The 22,305-nt window shown below is 35.8% G+C and overlaps 1 protein-coding gene across 1 annotated transcript in view; it reads right to left on the bottom strand.

Moving 5' to 3' along the window:
* LOC150093861 (synaptogenesis protein syg-2-like) overlaps positions 1 to 22,020 on the bottom strand; it is a 71,544-nt gene extending 49,524 nt beyond the window's left edge. Inside the window, exons 1-4 of the mRNA XM_090412539.1 lie at positions 21,992 to 22,020; positions 10,656 to 10,875; positions 8,805 to 8,940; positions 3,242 to 3,375 (exon numbers count right to left, since the gene is read on the bottom strand). Of these exons, the coding sequence (XP_090268665.1) occupies positions 3,242 to 3,375; positions 8,805 to 8,940; positions 10,656 to 10,875; positions 21,992 to 22,020 (519 nt within the window). The remainder of the gene's footprint in view (positions 1 to 3,241; positions 3,376 to 8,804; positions 8,941 to 10,655; positions 10,876 to 21,991) is intronic.
* Positions 22,021 to 22,305: the final 285 nt, after the last annotated feature.

The following is a 22,305-nucleotide window of genomic DNA, read 5'->3' as shown; positions in this document are numbered from 1 at the left end:
ATATTGACTTTCATGTGTAGGGTGGTTGATTGTGGTGATTTAAAAAGGCTGGAGTTTTAACTTCAAATACAAAAAATTCTAAAAATATGAAAAATATAACAAAAATTTAAAACATAATATATACCCCAACCCACCCAAAACAACACCAAATTTTTTTCCAATAGAAACGCTTCCTTATCCGTTTCAACAACATTCGAGGCATTAATACAAACATTAATACAAACATAACACCACTTACATACTTCAAAATATGATCACTTTTTCCTAACAGAACCTCATTTGGATTTGAGATGGATCACAGTCCACCTCAACTGTCCCAGCTACATACTGCAGTCCACATAAAAGGGGGGAACATGTGGTTTTGTAAAATCCGATATCTCTTGTCAAATGATATCCAACGTGGAATCCCCGCTTTTCAATCTGTTCTGGCTCAAGACTTCCTTATCTTTACAGCCTCCATTTGCTCTCTTTTGACTCTGACAATCCTGCTGCCCTTTTTAATACCTATTACTAAAATTGATTTCTTAGAAACTAATTACCCAAATTATGAGATTGTCCTGTTTGTGGACTTTAACGTATATAACACAAACTGGCTCCCCTACTCCAACTTCACAGATAAAGTTGGTAGGGTATCTGAATTATTTGCCAACAGTCATGACCTAAACACAAACAGTCAATCTACCAACCAGAATACCAGACAATCTCATCATTCGACCAACATTCTTGACCTTTTCTTAACCAACACTCCCTCCAAATATACCGTGGATGTCTGCTCTTCTTTTCGCAACTCTGACCACAATCTATTCAAGGCTCCTTCTCTACAGTTCGTCCTCCTCCTCCCGGATGGCACTATAATTGTGCCAAATGGGATGAACTTAGAAACTTTTATGGCGCTTTTCCATCGTCAGATTGTTGCTTTTACTCTCCCGATACAAACACCTGCACTCGCTAGTAACCAAAATAATCTTCACTGGAATGAAGCTTTCGATTTCCACTCCACTACAAACTCCCTACCTGTACCCAAGCCCTAGTTCTCAAAGAAATGTGCCTCTGAAGTTCATGATAAAAATGCAGGCTTATCTTCAATGGCTTAAATTAAAAACTTCAGCATCTCATTCAGCTTACATAACATCCAGAAACATATGTAAACGTTATCAACGATTCCAAAGGAGACTTCATAAGAATGAAATGCAATAAACTTGCCTCATGCTCTACTGGCAGCCAAGTCTTTGATTTCTTGCTAAGGCTGTTGAGCATAAGTTTTGCCCTTCCTTGTTGCTACCTCTCTTGCATTCTGATGGCACCATGGTAACCTTACCCAAGGAAAAGCCAGACCAATTGGCATCAGTTTTTTGTTCCAAATTCCACCTGGACGACCAAAACAACTCACCTTACGTACTACCGCAAACTGTCCATCGCATGCCTCCTCAGAACATTCGCCAAAAGTACACCCGGAAAATCATTAATATTGATACTAATGATGCTCCTAGTACAGATGGTATTCCTTCCGATCGTACTCGCCACTTCTGCTCTAGAATTGGCGCCCATCCTGCATCGCCTATATAAAGTATCATATTATACTGGCATCTATCCGATAACAAAGAAGCGAGCCTACATACAACCTGTACCCAAAAACGTCAGCTATCTAACTATCGGCCCATTGCTCTCTCCTCAGTTATTTCAAACGTGATGGAGAGGGTTATCAACAACCAGCTACTTCATTATCTGGAGACTCGAAAGTTAACTAGGAGATCGCTAGTTAACGATGACCAATATGGATTTCGACATTCTCGTCTACAACCTACCTCCTAGCTAATCTCACCCACCTTTGGACACAAGCCGTGGAAAGATTTGTCGAAACTTATGTTATCGCTCTCGATATTTTAAAGGAATTTGATTGTGTCTGTCACCGAGGCTTCCTGAACAAGCTGCCATCTTATGACCTCTCTCCTGGGCCCTGCCATTGGATTTCCACTTCTCCGCTGGTCATTTATTGTCATGGTGGAACAGCTTCCTCTCTTCACACTTCTCCATCAACGGTGGAGTGGCCAGGATTCTGTGCTCTCACCCAGGTGTTTCTTCCTTTGCATCAATTACCTCCTTTGACTTCAGATCCTACTCACAGCTTCGTCGACGATAGTACTCCTCATTCTTCTTCCTTATTCGATAAACCCTGTAGCAAGTTTATCTTAAATACCTCAAGATCTTCCATAACCAGTGGTTTGAATACTGAATCCTCAACATCCTGAAATGGGGTGAAGACATTTTAGTAGATTTCAATGCCAAAAAACAACCCTCAAGCCTACCTTATTACCCACAAGAAAAATCCTACCTCATCTTCCTTTCATTTTTGATAATGTTCCCGTTACCTTTCAAGATAAACTTTCTCTTTTTGTGACTGTCACAACCAGTTTATCCTGGCACAAACATATTTCTCACATTCTGTCCTCAGCCTCTAAAAACGTGGTGTTCTTTTCCGTTATAAGCATTACTTTTTCACTCTCACCTCCTGATCCTTTATTAGTCTCAGATTAGATTAGAGATTAGAGTACTGTTCCCACATTTGGGGTGGAGCACCCAAGACCTCCCTAAGAATCCCTCTCAATTTATCATAAGCGCTCTGTTTCACAGCTGTGCCTTTTCTATAGGTACTTTCACGGGCATTGCTCTTCTGAATAGGCTGCTACCATTCCTCTATTTTCTTCTAACCATGTAAGAACTAGAGCAGCCACTGCCCAACAACCATACACTGTCCAGCTGCTCCAAACACACCGAACCTACACCTCATCAGCATCCTTCATTCCATCCACGTTTATTCTTTGGATTCATCTTCCTTCATACTGTTTTTCCTATTGAATAAAACTTCGTACTATTTTTAGTAGTAGTGGACAGAGTGGTTTACAATAAATTTTTTCTTGTGGCAATGGACGTATTTCGAATGACATTATCTTTGCGGCCAATCGGCAGTCTTACTAGAATTTAATAAATCTGTAATTATTGGTGTTTTTTACGGTTATGTATTTTTGAGGAATATTTGCATACTTGCTTTCCAAACAGATGGTGCATACAAATCTCATATTGGACATGGATGTTCGTAAAAGCCATCGCTAGACGAGCTTGTATAGCACTTTTAGTTCGTATGATTTTTTTTCAATCCAAATATTTATGTATACACCAGAAAAACGTGCTCAGAACAAGTTTACGAGTTGGATAAATATACTCATTCGATAAAAACACTTACCTCTTTACCATTTATATACCACTTGAGCACAGCGGCAGGTTTAGAGGGTCCAGAGGTGCAGGTGACATTGACCAGATCACCCGTTTCGTAATGCGACTTTGTGCCAGCAATTGAAGGACCCTCATCAGGAAGCACTGTAGAATAGTATCTATATCAGATTATTTCATGCACATTAATACTTGTTTAATTATAGTTATGTCTAACATGTATATTTAAATCTTATGTTAATTAAATTAATCATTTAAATTAATTATATTTAATAATTATAATATTAAGCTTTCTTGGAAATTAAATAGTTTAAAAATAACTTTAAAATATTAATGTAGCCAAATAATATAAATGATTATATTTATACACCTTTACAAATTAGTTATAAATATGTAATAATAAAAAGTATGATATGGGAGTTTGTTCTTGATTATCATTCCCGAAAAATCGACCGTGAGATGCGGTGATTAATACCCTTGGAGGGTAATGGATGGCAATGCTGTTGCCAATGAAGTTCTAACTGAGGCTCGGCTATTGCTGTTACCCTCTTGCCATGATCAGAGCCTTAATAGCTCAATAACACCTTATCCCTACACTGTTCTCTACAGCTAACGGGGAAGATTAAAAGCATTCTTGCTTCGCCCCATTAATCCAGTCCTTATATAAGGATTTTATTTGTGTTGTTTGGCTATAGGATAGGAAACGTCGGTCGTCAAATGTTCTGCTATAGTCTTTAAAAATGAACTATTTATTAATTTTGTGCTTGTATAAGTAAGTGGAATGGAGTTCCACTTACCTATACATGTTCATTGACTTTTTTTAAATGGAATATACATATATATATATAGTCATACCACGGAGCTACGTCATCTTTGGTTCCAGAGGGGTATCGTAATTAGAAAATGCCGTACAGTTTAATATTCATGCGGTTACAGAGTGAAAGACGTGTGACACAAGTCGTGTCTGACGGCACACTAACGATAGAAAGACAGCGATACATTTCGTGTGGAAGGCTTATTGCGCTCAAGAGCCGTAACTCCTAAGAAAGTGACGTAACTTCGAGGTAAGTGGTAATTCAATAATGTCAGTAAGTGCGAAGCGTGATGAGTTGAGATGTCTCTGTATTTATTGAATTCTTGTAAATTAAATAGTTATATATGTAGTTCTTATGTATGAAAAATAGACAAATGATTTTCATTACTGGTCTGCTTCTTGTTCATGAAGTTGTTTTATTATATGTATGGTAATTTGTATAATGTGTGTCCTGTCATACACATAACACTTAATAATGTGAAATATGTTGTAGTTATAGCCTTGGGGCTGTTTGGGGGTAGTTATATATGCCACAATCTAGGGAAATGATTATGAGCAAGGTAGTTCCTCGTTGCCTTCCTTGCTGTACTATATCCTATGACTGTAGCTTGTGTGTTCACGGGACCTGTTTGCCTGTTTGCGGGATCAAAAACCCCAGATAAACTGGTGGAAAAAACCCTGCTGTCCATCCCCAAGACCGGCTAACTTGGCTATGGCTGAGGAATATCCTTAAGCTTCTCACGTCTCCGACGGAATCGAACCTAGGACACTCTTTCCCTAGGCATATGTGAAATATAATAAATATAAAAAAAAAACTACAGTATAAAATAAAACAGCAGCTGTGTGACCTTATGGAAAGAGAGTTCACATCCATAGTGCCAGGCCACCCTAAGAAAGACCTTTCGATTCTAGTCACCGGATAGAGGAGCTTTTTCTAGCCAACTTTCTTTGATACGAGCAAGTGGTTTTCTTTCCCGAAACTCTAGGTTTTTAACCACCCGAGTTTACGGTCTATTTAAAAAAAAAATCGACCGTAGAACTCGCACCGTTATAGACAATAATACGATTGTTAAGGTTGAGAGCAAAGATCGTGGAAGTTGTTTTGTTTGCCATAATCTCTCTCTCTCTCTCTCTCTCTCTCTCTCTCTCCCTCCCTCCCTCCCTCCCTGAAAGGACTCGATTTGATTCACTGATAGCTTGAGCTCATTATTAATGAAGGCTTGAAGGATGGAAAGTTAGTTAGGGCTGAAATAGCTCTGCCAACTTTCTTTTTGGGAATAAAAGGCGTTTGCGATATTTTTGTATAAAATAAAACACTATATAATGTACTACATAAAATTCTTCTTATAAAGAGTCGATAGAAAAGAGGTGGAGCGATCAGAGTGAATCAAAGAAACGCCGTGTCAAATAATTAGCATTGTTGATAGTAAGAGTCTGAACACGTGTGAGATACTTCGGAACGATGATAACCATTGGATAATTAAATCTGCAGCAAAAGCATTCAATACTGACATGATGAAAACTAGATTGAATGGGAGTCAGTTGAAATACTGAAGAAGTGAAATTATTTGAATTATTGGAGATGGCAGCTGATAAAAAGAAAAAAAAAATGGGAGGGAGATTTGTTTTCCTATTGGAGATCTATAAACAGTAGAATAGGAAATCGATCACCGATATATATTGAAATGTTTGGAGCAAGGTACTCGATAGATTTCTGCTCGCTCAGCACATGGACTAGCCATTAATATCACAAGGTTCCATCATCGAGCATAAATTCACTCGGCGAGAACATACGCAAAACAAGAAAAATCTTTCGAAATATGTTATTGTTGACAGTAATATCTTCCGATTAGTTAAGATAAGAATGCGCAGGAAATTTGAAATATGAAGTGAACAAATACTGCCGATTAGGATATGAATGAATATCCTATTGAAAAGAAAACTTTGTAGTGTCAAAGATACAAATGTTATTGGTAAAAAAAGAAAGAGAAGTTTGCTGTGAAATCAGATACTAAGCAAGATTGTACACTATATCTTTCATTAATAATCTATGAGTATCACTTATTACAAAGGGATCGAATGGAGATCAACAGGCAAGTTATAAATGCTATAATAATAATAATAATAAACATAAACAATATAACAATGTATGATTTCAAAACACAGCTATGAATATAAACTCGCTTTGTTTATTTTCTGTTTAACAATTTGATTTGAAAATTTTGCCGTTAGGTGGCAGAACAGTAATCTAGTTAACCGCCATTGTTGTGTACATACAGTATATCTCGAGGCTTGTAACAACGACTAATAATTGCGTGATGTCGACTGTCAGACATTTTATGTATCAATGGGGAAGGGCGATAAGGAAAAATGCTTTTATGAAGAGGTCGGTGGGACCATCTGATCTAGATTGTCTTTAATAATATTAATAATAATAGTGAGAGTATATAAAAGTCGATGATCACAGTGGCTATAAATAAACAATAGATAATAGCGCCACTTGAAAAGAAATTTGTTGATCACAAAAGAAAGATGTGCTAAAAAAATTCACAACAAGCATGTTCATTCTGCGTTTGTAGTCCTTATATAAGGACTGGCTTAAAGGGGCGAAGCAAGAATGCTTTTCATCTTCCCCGTTATCTGTAGAGGACAGTGTAGGGATAAGGTGTTATTGAGCTATTAAAGCTCTGATCATGGCAAGAGGGTAACAGCAATAGCCGAGCCTCAGTTAAAACTTCATTGGCTACAGCATTGCAATCACCTACCCTGGAAGTCCTAAAAAGGACTGTGGAAAGTTCATCCTTCTCCACATTTGCATTCCACGGTACTCGTCCTTATAGTCCTTATAAGGACTGGCTTAAAGGGGCGAAGCAATAATGCTTTTCATCTTCCCCGTTATCTGTAGAGGACAGTGTAGGGATAAGGTGTTATTGAGCAATTAAAGCTCTGATCATGGCAGTAGGGTAACAGCAATAGCCGAGCCTCAGTTAGAACTTCATTGGCTACAGCATTGCCATCCATTACCCTCCAAGAGTATTGGATTGAATGAATCAATCACCGCATCTCACGGTCGATTGATTCCTCTTCCTCTAAATCTCACGGTACTCGTACAATTTTAGACTTCATTAAATAATTAAAATCTCTTAGTTTATAAGAGGTGTAATTATAATTATAATGAAATTTCAAAATATTTTTTATTATTTTTAAGAAAACTGAATTTTTAAAATTAAAATATTAATTACGAAAGTGTTTTAAATAAAATATTAGTATTCAGTTTTAAACTGAACATTTGTAGCAAAATTATTATTATGCATTATAATGGAATTTTTATTACTATATTGTACAGTGCATATAAAAGACAATTAAGAATTTTAAAAGGAGAAAATCAGAAAAGGGAAATTTTATTTTAAACTTTAGACTAGTCATAATTTGAAGAAGATACATGACGAAGAAAGGAGCGACTATCACAGGTCAAATTTCATAGGATTGGTGGTGCGTACAGAGTAAAGAAAAACGGAATAAGAAATAAGAATTTCTCCTTAAAAATTAATGTTGGGTAGGAATCATATCGTGGTAAGATCAAACAGTCGTCGGTTTTATTTTATTTATGAGTGAAATCCACTGTCAAAGATTGTAAAGATATTCTTACAATAGTATGGTGAGTAGATTAAGAGAAATCCTGGTATAGAGACCAAGCATGGAAATTTTTAGGCTACTTTTAAGCTCTCTGTTAAGCGAGTAGGAGCAGATGATCTCATACTAAGAGATGAAAATAATCTACTGCCTAAATTGATAGAGGAGATGGAATCCTCTCTGCCAAAGAGAAAATAAATAGAAAATTTATGACTACTCCTAGAGAAATATTTAATATATATCCACCACGAGCTACATTACTAACATTATATTAATTACAAATAGGACTGGTAAGTGGAAATAAAGCAAAGTTAATCGCCCTCGTCTCTCGACAGCGACAGGATATTTATGTGCATTTCACATGCCTCAAATGTAGGTGTAATTCAGCTAAGCCTAGTTTGCACCGGATTGATTATTTCTGTTGTGTTTCTCACGCCATGTCTATTTCCGAATTGCGTGGAAACCGTAGTTAGCTATCTCATCTTCGTTATTGCTCTGAGCCGCATTCCATAGTTCGCTAATTGGAAATGTTCTCCTGATGAATTTGTGGATCATGTTCGTGCGACCTTTCGGTTTACTCAGTGGGTACACACGATAGGTGAGAGCTGACATTTTGTCAAGCGTTTAGATTTCGAGGCCAGTAGGTTGAAGGCGCTTGCGTCAAATTGTTACATAGCATGTTAGAGCTACTACTACAATGCGCTTGTTAAGATTAGAATAAATTGAGAACGGTTAAATGTCCAGATATGTTAGATTAAAGTGTTATTTAAAATAGAGTAAGAGTTCTTTGCTACACAGCTGCCATTTTGAAATTCTTATAGTTAATCACTTGGTTTTGAAGAATAAGAAACTACTTTTAAGAGTAAGAAAGAAAAACAGAGGCTTTTATTGAGAGTAAGAGAGAGATAATATTGAAGAAAGAGAAGCTTAAAACTAATACCAGACAGATAGAGATAGACAGAAAAGAAAGGGATGTATATATAGAAAGAAATACTAATAAGATGATAGAGAGAGAGAGAGAGAGAGAGAGAGAAAGAAAAGATGGGTGAATAGAGAGAGAGAAAAATGCTAATAAGAGAATAAAAGAGAGAGAGAGAGAGAGAGAGAGAGAAATATACTCTTTACATACCGTAAACAAAAAGTTCTTTTTCTTCCCGTACAGTTTGAAACGATGGCGCCTCGGCCGACACCTCGCAACGATACAAGCCTTCGGAACGTACAGTGGTCTTGTGCAGATACAGATGTCCATACGCCGAGCGGTTACCCTTTAAAATATATTGGTCAGCATGCTTTCCATCTATCATTTGTACAACGTACCCGGTAGAATTGCTTCCCATAATAAAATGATAAAATTTATAAATTACCGCGATGGAATCATAAGGATTTACTCACAGACGCAGAATTGCATTGTGTTTCAATAGATCTCCACTTGTGCATTCTTAGTAGCCGGAAAAATAAGCAAGTGGAACTCTATCCTTTGCTTCCGATGTTTTGTAGCATATCCGGTGGGATACTTGAATCAAAAGTGGTTCTCCAACTCCGCTGTGTCTTTTTATTTGCTTTTGAAACACATACGCAAATGAAATTTGCCCAGAATGCTCAACTGTGATTCGGAGAGGAGGTAAGTTTGCAGCATTTGACCATTTCAAAACTGGATTTAGATTTTTTTTTCAGCTGTTTGAGGCTTCAGTATAGGCTGAAGGCAATACCTGAGTTTTGGTCTCGGGCCGTTTGCGATATGCTGAATTTTCTTTCATGGACTACCTTTTACATTTTTGGAGAACCCTGGGGCTCTTCAAAAATATAATTTGAGGGGAAATAGGAGGTGAAGGCCTCCTTTCCAGTATGAAATTAACACTTTTGTCTGGTATTCTAGTGGGTAGATGAATTCTCTGTGTTAAGTCGTCAGCGGAATTAAAGAAGCTAGTCTGAGTATTAGATGACCTCACTATTTGAGTACATCGATTGCAACAAAGTTTCGTGAGGAGATTTTGAGCTAAGAGAGATGAATCGGGGGAGGATTAGAGTTTTTGCAATCTCTAGCATGGGATGTCAATTCTGATCAATGCACAAGCTGCAGTCTTTTGTGTACAACACAGCATGATAGATCATATTTTTAGTATTTTTCCTGACAAATGGATTTACCAGAACTACGTTGAAAAGCTTCCTATATCATTTCAAGGCATTCTACATCCACTACTCATCGCTCGCCAATTCCTTTCTACCTTAAAACAAAACTATTTTTCAACCACTCAATTTGCCATGTCATTTCATTAAAGTAGTCTTTGTCTATAAGTCTGTCTGAATTTCCTTTTTAATTTAACTGGAATTCAGCATAAGTAAATTTAATGAGGCCAAAGCGACACTATACAATACACTGCATTGTGGACAGCTTCACTCAGACACGCATGCGCAGTGTAGTAATTAATTCATTTGCACTGTGGGACACTTAACTGTTTTCATATTTGAATGCAAAATCCAATGATTGTCTCAATGTTAGTTTATGAATTACATCATTTTATTATGGTTAGTAAGTCTGCAGGCATGCTGTACATCACATTGGATTATTTTATGTTAGACTAAGCTTAGAAAAAGAAATGCAAAATACATAAAATAAAGGTGATGATGTTTGATGGAAGAGCCTAAATGCACAAGAAAAAAATTAAAGAGAGATAAAAAGATTTTGCAGAGATTGTTTACAAAATGTGTTTTTTTTTAATTGTCTTCTACGAAATTAGATTGAAAAACTCAAACCCATTTTCTTAAATAGGCTTGTAAAGTATGAAATCTCAGTTCACTTAATTCATCATACAATTCAATGTTACGATCCGTGATTTAAATTTTACCAATGATATTATTTTCAGATTTAAATCAAGATTGCCTTCTTTCATCTCTCTCTCATATACAAACACTCAGCACTAGAATACTTTGAAAAAACATATATATATAATTTTATTTTCTTATAAATAAATTCACTTACCAAAAATATTCCTGGAAGATCATATTTTTGATCCGGTGGACTGTCTGTTGGTAAGTATCTATAAAACTCCACATTGTTCCTGTACCACTTGATGGAATATAGTTGGTCTGTTTCCAACTCAAAAGAGCAGTTAAGCCACACGGGGTCGCCACTAACAACTGTTTCGGGAACACGTAATTCTACTAAACGTAAACACCAAGAACCTGCAAGAAGAAATGTACTAGATTAAATAAAAGAATCGATAATAAAATCAACAAAACTGAAATTATTTGCGGTTATGTAAAAGTTACTGCAATTAACATCTAAACTTTCATTTTGAATATGTGTCAAATTTACCTATCCTCTACATGAATAATTTCGGTTTATTTGTTGAGATGTTTAAGTTTGTAATGTAAAGAAAATGGAAATTATATTTAATGTTAGATTTGCAAGAAAAAAACGACTTAAGAAAATTTGAAAACAAACATAGACTAATACAAAAAGTCTTCTCAAACCTGCAAGGAATAGATACGTCGAACAATTTACATTATGCTAAATTTAAAAAACAAAAATGAAATGTGCAACGAATTAAGATTGGTTTCCATTACTGAGCGAACATTCTCTCTCTCCGAGATAAGATAAACAGTCACGAAGTGTTTGCAAATCCAGAGAATTCATTTATCAAATGGGCTTTAACCTTATCAACAGCTGGTAATATACTGCTTTAATAATACTGTTTTGGCAGTAATATTTTCTCCGTTATTGATCTCCCTTTACTCTTAAGCGGAAGCCCAATATCTCTAGAATAACAGACTTGGATTTTTTTATGCTATTCATTAATTATAAACGATATTTTTGTTTATTTCATTTCCATCTCCTCACTACAGATGGTGGAACACGAAAACAGAAACGGAGCAAATGCTACAAAAGCCCAATAAATCACCCCATAACTGCAAATTTTATTTTATTTTTTTAAATTAAAGAAATTAAGTTTTAAACATTTATTTAAAAGTTACATGTACTTTGATATTTTTATCTGACAAATTAAAACTATTGAGTAAAATGATTTAGTTTAAGCATTATTTAATACACATATATTTTTGAATAACTGATACATATCAGAAAGCTAATAAAGCTTAAATTATGTTCGAAATTTTGTATTTTATCTTTGAATATTTAAACCAGAATGTTATTCACTCTATATATTCAATATAATGAGCTGAAGAAACTTATAATTAACAATCTAGTCCTTATAAGGACTGGCTTAAAGGGGCAAAGCAAGAATGCTTTTCATCTTCCCCGTCATCTGTAGAGGACAGTGTATGGATAAGGTGTTATTGAGCTATTTAAAGCTCTGATCATGTCAGGAGGGTAACAGCAATGTCCGAGTCTCAGTTAGAACTTCATTGGCAACAGCATTGCCATCCATTACCCTCTAAGGGTATTAATCACCGATGTTTAGGTAAAGGCGAACTCTAAATATTCGGATGATCTGACTACTCCATAGTGGCCGAAAGACCCTCCATAGCTCATCTTAGCGTTGCTTCCACTTCGGTGAATTATTTTCCTCGGAATTTGAGCGGTTCTGCTCAGTAGTCGGGGAGCCCGTCGGGGTGCTAGGACGGGGCGGCCGACACTGAGTGGAACCAACGCTGAGCGGTTCTGCTAGGACGGGGAGCCCGTCGGGGTGCTAGGACGGGGCGGCCGTCACTGAGTGGAACCAACGCTGAGATATGGACGGTCTTTCGCCCACTAGAGTGGCCTAGAGATCGTCCGATTTTTTGAGATTTTACCCTTTTCTTACTAATCAGGGTAACGAATGGCAATGCTGTACCAATGAAGATTAACTGAGGTTCGGCTGTTGCTGTTATCTTGGGTGATGAGTTCGCTCTCTTAAGGGTTGCCTTAAGGGAGCAATTTGAGTCTCTGGGGAAGTGTTTTCCGGCACAGCCCGCTGAGGGGTTCTTGCCGGTGAATTATTTTCTTCGGAATGAGCGGTTCTGCTCGGTGGTCGAGTTTCACTGAGTGGAACCAATGCGGAGATTTAGACGGTCTTTCGCCCACGAATGAGTGGCCTAGAGATCGTCTGATTTTTTGAGATTTTACCCTTTACTTAAACAACAGGGTAACGAATGGCAATGCTAAACCAATGAAGTTTAACTGAGGTTCGGCTGTTGTTGTTATCCTGGGTAATGAGTTCGCTCTCTTAGGGTTTTTGCCCAAAGGGAGCAATTTGAGTTACCGGGGAAAGTGTTCTTCGGCACGGCCCGCTGAGGGGTTCTGGCCTGTGAATTATTTTCTTCGGAATGAGCGGTTCTGCTCGGTGGTCGAGTTTCACTGAGTAGAACCAACGCGGAGATTTGGACGGTCTTTCGCCCACGAATGAGTGGCCTAGAGATCGTCTGATTTTTTGAGATTTTACCCTTTACTTAAACAACAGGGTAACAAATGGCAATGCTGTAGCCAATGAAGTTTTAACTGAGGCTCGGCTATTGCCGTTACCCAGCCATGACCAGAGCTTATAGCTAATAACACCCCATCCACATTTTCTTCAATCAGATGAAGGGATAAAGAATCACGGACTCAGTCCATCGCCCAATTCTTATAAGAACTATTTCTTCAAGTAGCATTTGTTTGGTCTCATACAAGAGAAAATTTTCTTTTAAGATTCTCTTTGAAGCTTCGGGTCAGTTACTTCGAATATTCCAGATATATCTAACGAGAGTGCGTATGTTTAACACTGGGGTAACATCTAACAAGAGTGCGTATGTTTAACATTCCAGACATATCTAACGAGAGTGCTTATGTTTAACACTGGGGTCACAGAAGTGATAACTTTATCATGTTTATTCTTCCTTGCGTGTGAGTTAATTGAGATCTATTAAGACAACTGACATCCGTCACATGTCAAATCGACCATAACGTCACCACACTCTAAGCAGTGCAATAAATCCTACACAGACTGGATCTCTGGTACTAACAGAGTGTTTCCCAACGTGGGGCGTACGCCCCACAGGAGGGAAACATTGCACTAACAGTAATGTTTCTGGAAACAGTAAATAAAAATAATTTGAAACCAGAGTAATATTAAATAAACTTAATTAAAACTTTTCATGTCCAGACGATTTTATTTGTTATGACAAATCAGTAAACATTATTTCAGCAAACGGAAATAGCTGCAAAAATGCAATTTCCATTAAAAAGATTTTTACAATTAAAGTTTAATAACATGGCAACGAGAGTTCGCCACGCGATTAATTGTTGAAATCATTAGTTTTTTTACTATTTAATAGCAGTAAGTTCTTTTACTTTTTAGCCATCTTAGTAAAAACGTTATTAATATAGAATTACTATATTTTGCATAACTTTAACTTCTTTTTTCGTTTTTTTTTTAATATCGTGTACTACAACTGAAGAATTGCTTTTCCTTCTTGTTTACCTAGACGTTCTTTTGCCTTCATTTTACCGTCATTAAACGCAAGAAACTTTTCGTTTTACCACCGTCTCCACTAATGGGCTCTACACATTATAAATCAACCGTAAAATTGCATGAGGTCTCGTCTCTTATTTTTCAAAATTCTCGAGGAAAAACATTCAGGAGTAGCTTGAATAATTGAAAATCCAGTCAAAAAGAGGAAAACATCGGACAAATACTTCTAACAAAGTAGACAGCATACTTTAAATCATAATGCAACGGTGCGAGCAAGTTTCTGGTAATATTTGAAGATGCTTCATTTTGTCTTTACATAAATATTCAACGGTAAGTAACGTGCTATACAAAACACGAAACGAAAGTAAATGCATCGTATTTCGATGGCTTAATGCTCTTTTGAAATAGAAATATGAATTCGGTGAGTAGAATTTTTTTTTATTCAAATTCTACAAGTAGCACTTTTTTTTAAAAAAAAACAGAAGTTATGTATTGATTCACTTTATGTATTTATTTGTTATTGCGTGGTCATAACTGTTGGGGTCTAAGAGTTCCGTACAGCAATTGCTCTACGAAGGCATCGGAAAGCAAATATAGGTACGGCACTTTCCCTTCTATTGTAAAGATCTGAATTCGAATCTGTTTAGGACGCGAAGAAATTTTATAAGGACGTTTCAACCTGAAGATGAGTTCATACGGAGATGGACGGAGACGGAGACACACACACACACACACACACACACACACACACACACACACACACACACACACACACACACACACACACACACACACACACACACACACACACACACACACACACACACACATTGACAGATATATAACAGTCCTCTATAGAAGTAATTGCCACAGAAGACGTAATTCCAAATCGCCCTATCCGGACAAACTTAAAGGAAATACAAAGGGAAGCTCTTGAGAAACAAGTGTATCTTAATGGAAAAAGAACTGAGGAAGTCAGCAAGTTTTAGTACTTGTATCCATTATTAATGTGAAGAGTTGCTGTTCAGAAGACGACGTCAGAAGAAGATTCGGAATGGCTAAAACAACTATCAGAGACTTGTCAAAAATCTGGAAGGATGGATCTATTTCCACAGGAACAAAGTTACGGATTTTGGATGCAGTTGTTTTTCCAACTTCGACTTATGGAGGTGAGATTTGGAACCTAAAGAACTCAGATAAGAAAAGGATAGCTGCTGAGACCTGGTGTTAAAAATAGGCTGTTGAAGACATCATATACTGAAAGACATAAATTTGAATTGGTGTTAAAATAGATCAGTAAAACTTTAAGGCTCCTTAAGGATATTAAGAGAAGAAAAAATATTTTGGGCACATTGAAAGGATGGAAGGAGGACTTCTCAGAACACTAATAGAAAGTAAAGTTCCTGGAAAAAAGAGGAAGGGGTAGACCATCAATGAGATGGATGAATGGTGTGTGTGTGTGTGTGTGTGTGTGTGTGTGTGTGTGTGTGTGTGTGTGTGTGTGTGTGTGTGTGTGTGTGTGTGTGTGTGTGTGTGTCTGTGTGTGTGTGCGTGTGTGTGTGGAGTAACCGATCTTCAGAGAGTTGAAGCCTTCAGAAAAGCGTACAACAGGACTGCATGGCGAGGCCCGGTGTGGCAGGCCTCGCCATGTAGTCCTGTTGGTTTGTCCATGTAGTCCTTTAAGGACAAACTTAAAGCAGGAAATAGGAATTAATATGCATTGAATAGCTGGATTTGCAGTGTGACAAATCCAATTATTCTACATTTTTAATATTTTCATTTTTCGGAAAAAAAATGCTATTCTATTATTTAAGCGATTTAAAAAAATACATAGAAAATACTTGGGGGGGGGGGGGTTGGTACCCTTTTTATGAGTGGTCATTTAGACAACTAAATGAGAGCTGAAATTTAGAAATCTACTAGACAGATAGTCTATTTTCTACCACAGAAATAAAGAGAAACTATTGAAGTAAACATCTATCTTATTTAAGCAAATTATCACAGAAAATGAATAAACTCAAATCCAGTTTAGCAAAGTCTATAACGTTCTAGATCTCAATATCAAATACTTCTGCAATATATACATCTTTTATCCTGCTCCAAGCTCGTATTCCAGACTCGAAATGTTAGAATTTCTTTTAAATAGACGCATTTTCAGAATCACATTCCATTACGTTGACTCGAATTCAATATGACTTGCATTCTCGACTTCACAGAGTTGCTAAGGTTTTTTCCATGAAAATTTTCATGTCCATTACAAAGTTGAAAAAACCTAGAAAGAATATTTGATGACATTTTCGTGTCTTTAGACTATCAGTTGTCTCCATCCTGGTTGCAAATATACTACATAAACCTGAATGGTACTGCACGATAGCAACATTAAAAGAAAAGTGCTTTAAGCCGCCCCCTCTCCCTCCACACACACACACACACACACACACACACACACACACACACACACACACACACACAAAGTTATTTGCATGACTGCACCTTCGAGTCGTATATCGCATTCGTAGTTTTCTATCGTGCACCAGACACTGGGAAAGACACGCAAAACTTACATTGGTTGCATAAGTTGGTTCCGTTCGATCTTGAAGCAAGAAAGCACAGTTGTCTGGTAGGAAATGGAAATTTGCAATTCAACCAATGGTTGGCATCGTGTTTTATGAGAGCTTTGATTCGACGCGTGCTACTAGTGCGAACAGTTTTAAAATAAAAGTTTATCCTTTATAAGATTCTTTGTATGTCTCTATTCTGTATTGTGTAGTGATGAATCATAGACAATGGTTATATTTCGTGGGAAAAGTAAGTTATTTACGAAACTTAAAAAAAAACGATTCTTCAGTTTGATACCTGCTGTGATGCTCAACCGACAATAAAATATCAACACTTGTTTATGATGTAGATGGTAGATCTCTCTCTCTCTCTATTATTATTATTATTATTATTATTTGTCTAACCCGAAACACTTTTGACAGTTTATGTATATAAGAATTCGTGAGCATAATCAAAACTCCAAAAGCGCAGTCGTTAAGGCTATTTGTAAATGCTTTCGTGTGCCTATGGGTAACTGATATTTTTATGGATTGGATACTAAAGAATATTTTATTCTAATTAGCGTATATATATATATATATATATATATATATGTTCATAAAATTCACATTTTCTAGGTTTTCCATGTTAATTAATTTAAATATATATATATGTTCATGAAATCAACATTTTTCAGGTTTTGCATGTTAACTAATTTAAAAAAAACTGACGTAAACTGCGAATATATTGCCTGAGTTCTTATAAGAACTGGGCGATGGACTGAGTCCTTGACTCTTTATCCCGTCATCTGAATGAAGAAAATCTGTGTGGATGGAGTGTTATTGAGATAAAAAGCTCTAGTCATGGCTGGGTAACGGCAATAGCCGAGCCTCAGTTAACACTTCATTGGCTACAGCATTGCCATTTGTTACCCTGGAAATCCTAAAAAGGACTTTATTTCCGGAATTTTCCAATTCCATATTGCCTGATTTTTATAGTCCTTATAAGGACTGGCTTAAAGGGGCGAAGCAAGAATGCTTTTCATATTCCCCGTTATCTGTAGAGGACAGTGTAGGGATAAGGTGTTATTGAGCTATTAATTAAAGGTCTGATCATGGCAGGAGGGTAACAGCAATAGCCGAGCCTCAGTTAGAACTTCATTGGCTACAGCATTGCTATTCATTACCCTCCAAGGGTATTGGATTGAAAATCAATCACCGCATCTCACGGTCGATTGATTCCTTCCTATTGCCTGATTTTGCGAATATATTATATTATTTCATATTTATGGATAACAATAAATGGTTTTTGATGTCTGTATATTATAATTTAAGATTTTTTCAGTTATTTATAAAAATATCATTTATTCAAATTTTAAATATCAGTTCCAAATAATTTTTTTAGTTCAAATTTAAACTAAAAATATTTTTCCTTCAAAACACTGTAAGTAGTGATAGGAACAAAATATACAGAAATGTACTGCTTGAAACATTTAGATATGTTTTAAAATAAACACAGATAAAGTAATTTGGATTGTCACATATTATAATCAACCAAGTTCGTTTAACTTTTTTTTTCTTTTAAATGGTAAAATATATTTCAGTTTTCTTAAAAAGCAGAGCATCCAGTTTCAAAAATAAAGATTTGTTTACCAGTATTTTTCACTACTTGCTGTTAAGTTGTTATTGCAAAAAAAATAAAAATAAATAAATAAATAAAATAAAAATAAAAATAAAACCAACAATATTGCATCCGAATATGACAGTATTTCTTTTTGCCTAAAATCATCTTTTTGCCCCCCGTACTTCAAAGCGAATAGACCATGAACGGTTGCTAGGCAACCAAACTGCCTCTTTCATATGGTTTGCGCTAGCCTGATATTCAATGGCGTTTTTCCTAGTCAAATGTCATCTAGCACGTCAAATAAAATATTCACCGACATCTCATGCACTAAAATGGGTTGCGAATATATTTCCAGCATTGCAAATACACTTAAGAAAGTTGTCTAAAGATGCCAAGGGGTATATCAAAATGGAATGGTATCTAGTGTCGTTTTTTTTTTCTTTTTTTTAATATAAACAGTCTTCGTGTTATGTGAAAAGTGTGTCACTGATGAAAAATGCATCCCGACAAGGTTTGTTCTGAAAATATTAGTGTCACTTTAGGAACAACTGCGAATTCTTTATGAGATTTGAATATTAAGTAGACATAAAAAGAAAGGTTAAATAAAAACGGATGTAGAAAGTCTAACAATACTAAAAAGTCACAAAGTAGAGAAAAACGAGGTATTGTGACAGATAAAATTTTCAATTGGATTCGTTTTGTTCAAATCTCTTTACGTTTTGGGGCGATTATATTCTAGAAAATATCCTAATATTTAAGCCGTTATCTAGTCCCAGTTGATAAGATGAAAAACAGATGCGACAGATCTTGAATTATGTGATATAAATAGGATCAAGAACAATCGACGTAATCTTCAATAGAAATAAATATGAGAGACTCAAGAAGTGGATGATTCTGAAAATTTCATCATGTTGGATAGCAGATATGAGGAAAGACTGCGGTAAAAAGAAAGAGACTATGTTTCGATGAATTTGAAAATGAATAAATATATAAACCACTATCGATATAAATCACTAAAACAAATTATCTTTCAAGCAAATAAAATTGTAGAGTAATTTACTTATTCAGTTTGATTTAGTAGAAAACATTCTTGAAAAATGAAGGTATCGCTTATTATAACCTGCGTGTTTGTGTTAGGAGTTCGGTATAATATTGTAGCCTAATAAAAATTGTATCATTGTGCAATAATTTTGATTTTTAATTGTTCGATTTGTTCGAGTCCTAGAACAGTGGTCAGACAAAATCATTCTATAACTTATGTACGACACGCTGTTATATAAACAGAATAAACAATGAATCTCATTGGCGTTTGCGTAGTTTTTAGAACAGCACCTAAAATCAAAAATATTCAGTTCTAAATATTTCTTGAAATCTGCTTATAATATAAAGTTATAAATAAATCATTATTTTATATTTACTTCTAGATTTTGTTTTTAAAACTTTTAAGTAACAAAACTGTTATCATCAATCTTTCATTTACACCATATTATTTTTCTTATCTGGCTGAATGGAGTTTGCTAAAAAGCCATTTGATCGTGGGATGGTATAGGTCACTGATATATTTTCCCCTGGAGGATAATGGATGGCAATGCTGTAGTCAATGAAGTTCTAACTGAGGCTCGGCTATTGCTGTTACCCTCCTGCTATGATCAGAGCTTTAATTTAATAGCTCAATAACACCTTATCCCTACACTGTCCTCTACAGATAACAGGGAAGATGAAAAGCATTTTTGCTTCGCCCCTTCAAGCCAGTCCTTACTTATAAGGATGGTATAGGTTGATTCAATCCAACCCACTACAATACTTGGAGAGTAATGGATGGCAATGCTGTAGCCAATGAAGTTTTAACTGAGGCTCAGCTATTGCTGTTACCCTCCTGCCATTGATCTAGAGCTTTAATTGCCCAAAATAAAATAATACCTTATCCCTACACTGTCCTCTACAGATAACGGGGAAGATGAAAAGCATTCTTGCTTCGCCCTTTTAAGCCAGTTCTTATAAGGACTTGATCGTGGAATGGATGGCAATGCTGTAGTCGAAGAAGTTCTAACAGAAGCGCGGTTATTGCTGTTACCCTCCTGCCATGATCAGAGCTTTAATTGATAGACAGTTTATCTGGAAAAAAAATCTAAAAAACAATTCGATTTATAACAACGAGTTATGCATTTTTATAAATGCATTCTAAAATCCATTTTATTATATAAACCTCTACGTTTGTTTTCCAATAATCTTTATGTAATATATAATAAACATATTTTAATACACGATTTACAGTTATAATCACTACGGTTTTATCAAATCACAAACAGAAAAAAAAATCCTTTATCTCCTTCGGCTACGAACAGAAAAGATAAAGGATTTAATACCACCCAATATAGCAGCGCCATCTAGCTCGATGTTCTCTTTAATGTTTCCTTTGAAAGCTATTTCGATTAAAATTGTACTCTAAGAATGCGCGCTGGGGTTCCATTGTTCAGAGCACTTTTTAACACCTGATTGGTTAAAAGATGGCTTACTTAAACAAAGTCGAATTTATTGATTTGAAGAAATATCCTGGATGTTCTTCCATTTAGATTCAACTGCCTCTCCCAAGTATATTTTAAAATAACTCAAGTATTTTGGAACTACAGACCCCGATCGAATGAGTTCACTGAGCAAGATAAGTATACATAGGAAGTGGCTCATGTCGTAAACATCTCTGCCTTCTCCCTCCCTTGGTATTTGTGTAAGATTTACTGTCGGCATCCCAGTTACTCTCTGACTCTCTACCCAAGAATGTAATTTTGGTAAAAGCATTTTCTGGTGGGTCTTTCCTCTTGTGGGATTTCTCCGATGCTTCCTTTATATTCCATATTTTCCCGGTAACATCTTCCATAACGAAGTTTTAATGTGGCCTATAAGTGCTTTTCCTTAGTATCCCAAATGAGGTATCCTCTACTGTATTCTGAGATATTTTTCGTGTTGTTGCTTGCCTTACTTTTTTGATATTAGGATTTGATAAATAACAAGTAGTACTGTTTGTTTTAGGACTAAGCGAAAGGAAAATCAAGTAATAAAACAGAAGAAGATGATAAATCTCTAAAAACACACGTTTTACAAAATATATCACCAGCATTTTTATAACCAATTTGTACATGCAGACACTTTTTTGCGTAGGCATAAATCATTTCGTCTGTTTACATAATTCTATGGAAATGCAACTTAGAGGAAACTATCAATAAACTTAAAGATGGGAAAATACTTATCCATCATTCTCTGTGAAGAAACATGCTTTCTTAACTGATATTGCTTTCATTTCAACATTAGTAGTATACTATATAGTAGCGCACCTTTAATATCCTATTCAAACAGAATACTTTTCAAATGTTTTAGGTTTGTTTTTCTCCAAACATATGACATATTATAAATCACTAACATTTGCTGCTTTTAGATTGCAATGATAATTTGTTTGTCATCTGGTATGAGAATGCCACCCTGTTTATCAGATACCTGTAGTGGCTTGTAAACGAATTCCATGCTCGGTCTCTAGAAGAGAACGATGAGATTATCTACACTAATGTTTCCCAAACTTTTAGTACTCGGCTATTCCTTTTAAAATTTTCGTAATGTTGGTGTATCCCATCTCAGACATTAAATTTCGTACATTTTCAATAATAAAGGAAAAGTAAATCTTGTTTTATATTTGTCATTTTTAGCCGTAAATGGAGATCAAGAAGACGGTTTCGTTATTGTTTTGTTTTGAGGTCAATAAACGCAGAAAACTCACCTTCGTGCGTATAACTGTAACCTGTACATCCGTTAACGTGTGACACAAATACGATTAAATATGGATAGTGCACGCATGGGTGGTGAAACAGTCACTAAGAACCATTATAATTTAAGATACAAATAATTCTGAAATTTAGTGGAGAGTTCTGGCTGTTTTTGTTAATTAAAAAAATAATGAAAGAAATGGACCAGCACTTATCTGCAACAAAAATAAAAAATAAAAAAAGAATTAGAATTAAAAAAAAAAAAATGGTGCCTCATACCCTTCAACAGGGGTATGCCTACAACAGTTGAGGGGTGTATTTAAGTAAA

Source organism: Typopeltis vanoorti, chromosome 23, assembly GCF_054136105.1.
Source record: "Typopeltis vanoorti isolate ZY-2024b chromosome 23, IOZ_Tvanoo_1.0, whole genome shotgun sequence".
Taxonomy (NCBI): domain Eukaryota; kingdom Metazoa; phylum Arthropoda; class Arachnida; order Uropygi; family Thelyphonidae; genus Typopeltis; species Typopeltis vanoorti.
This window is presented reverse-complemented; position numbering and strand designations above follow the sequence as displayed.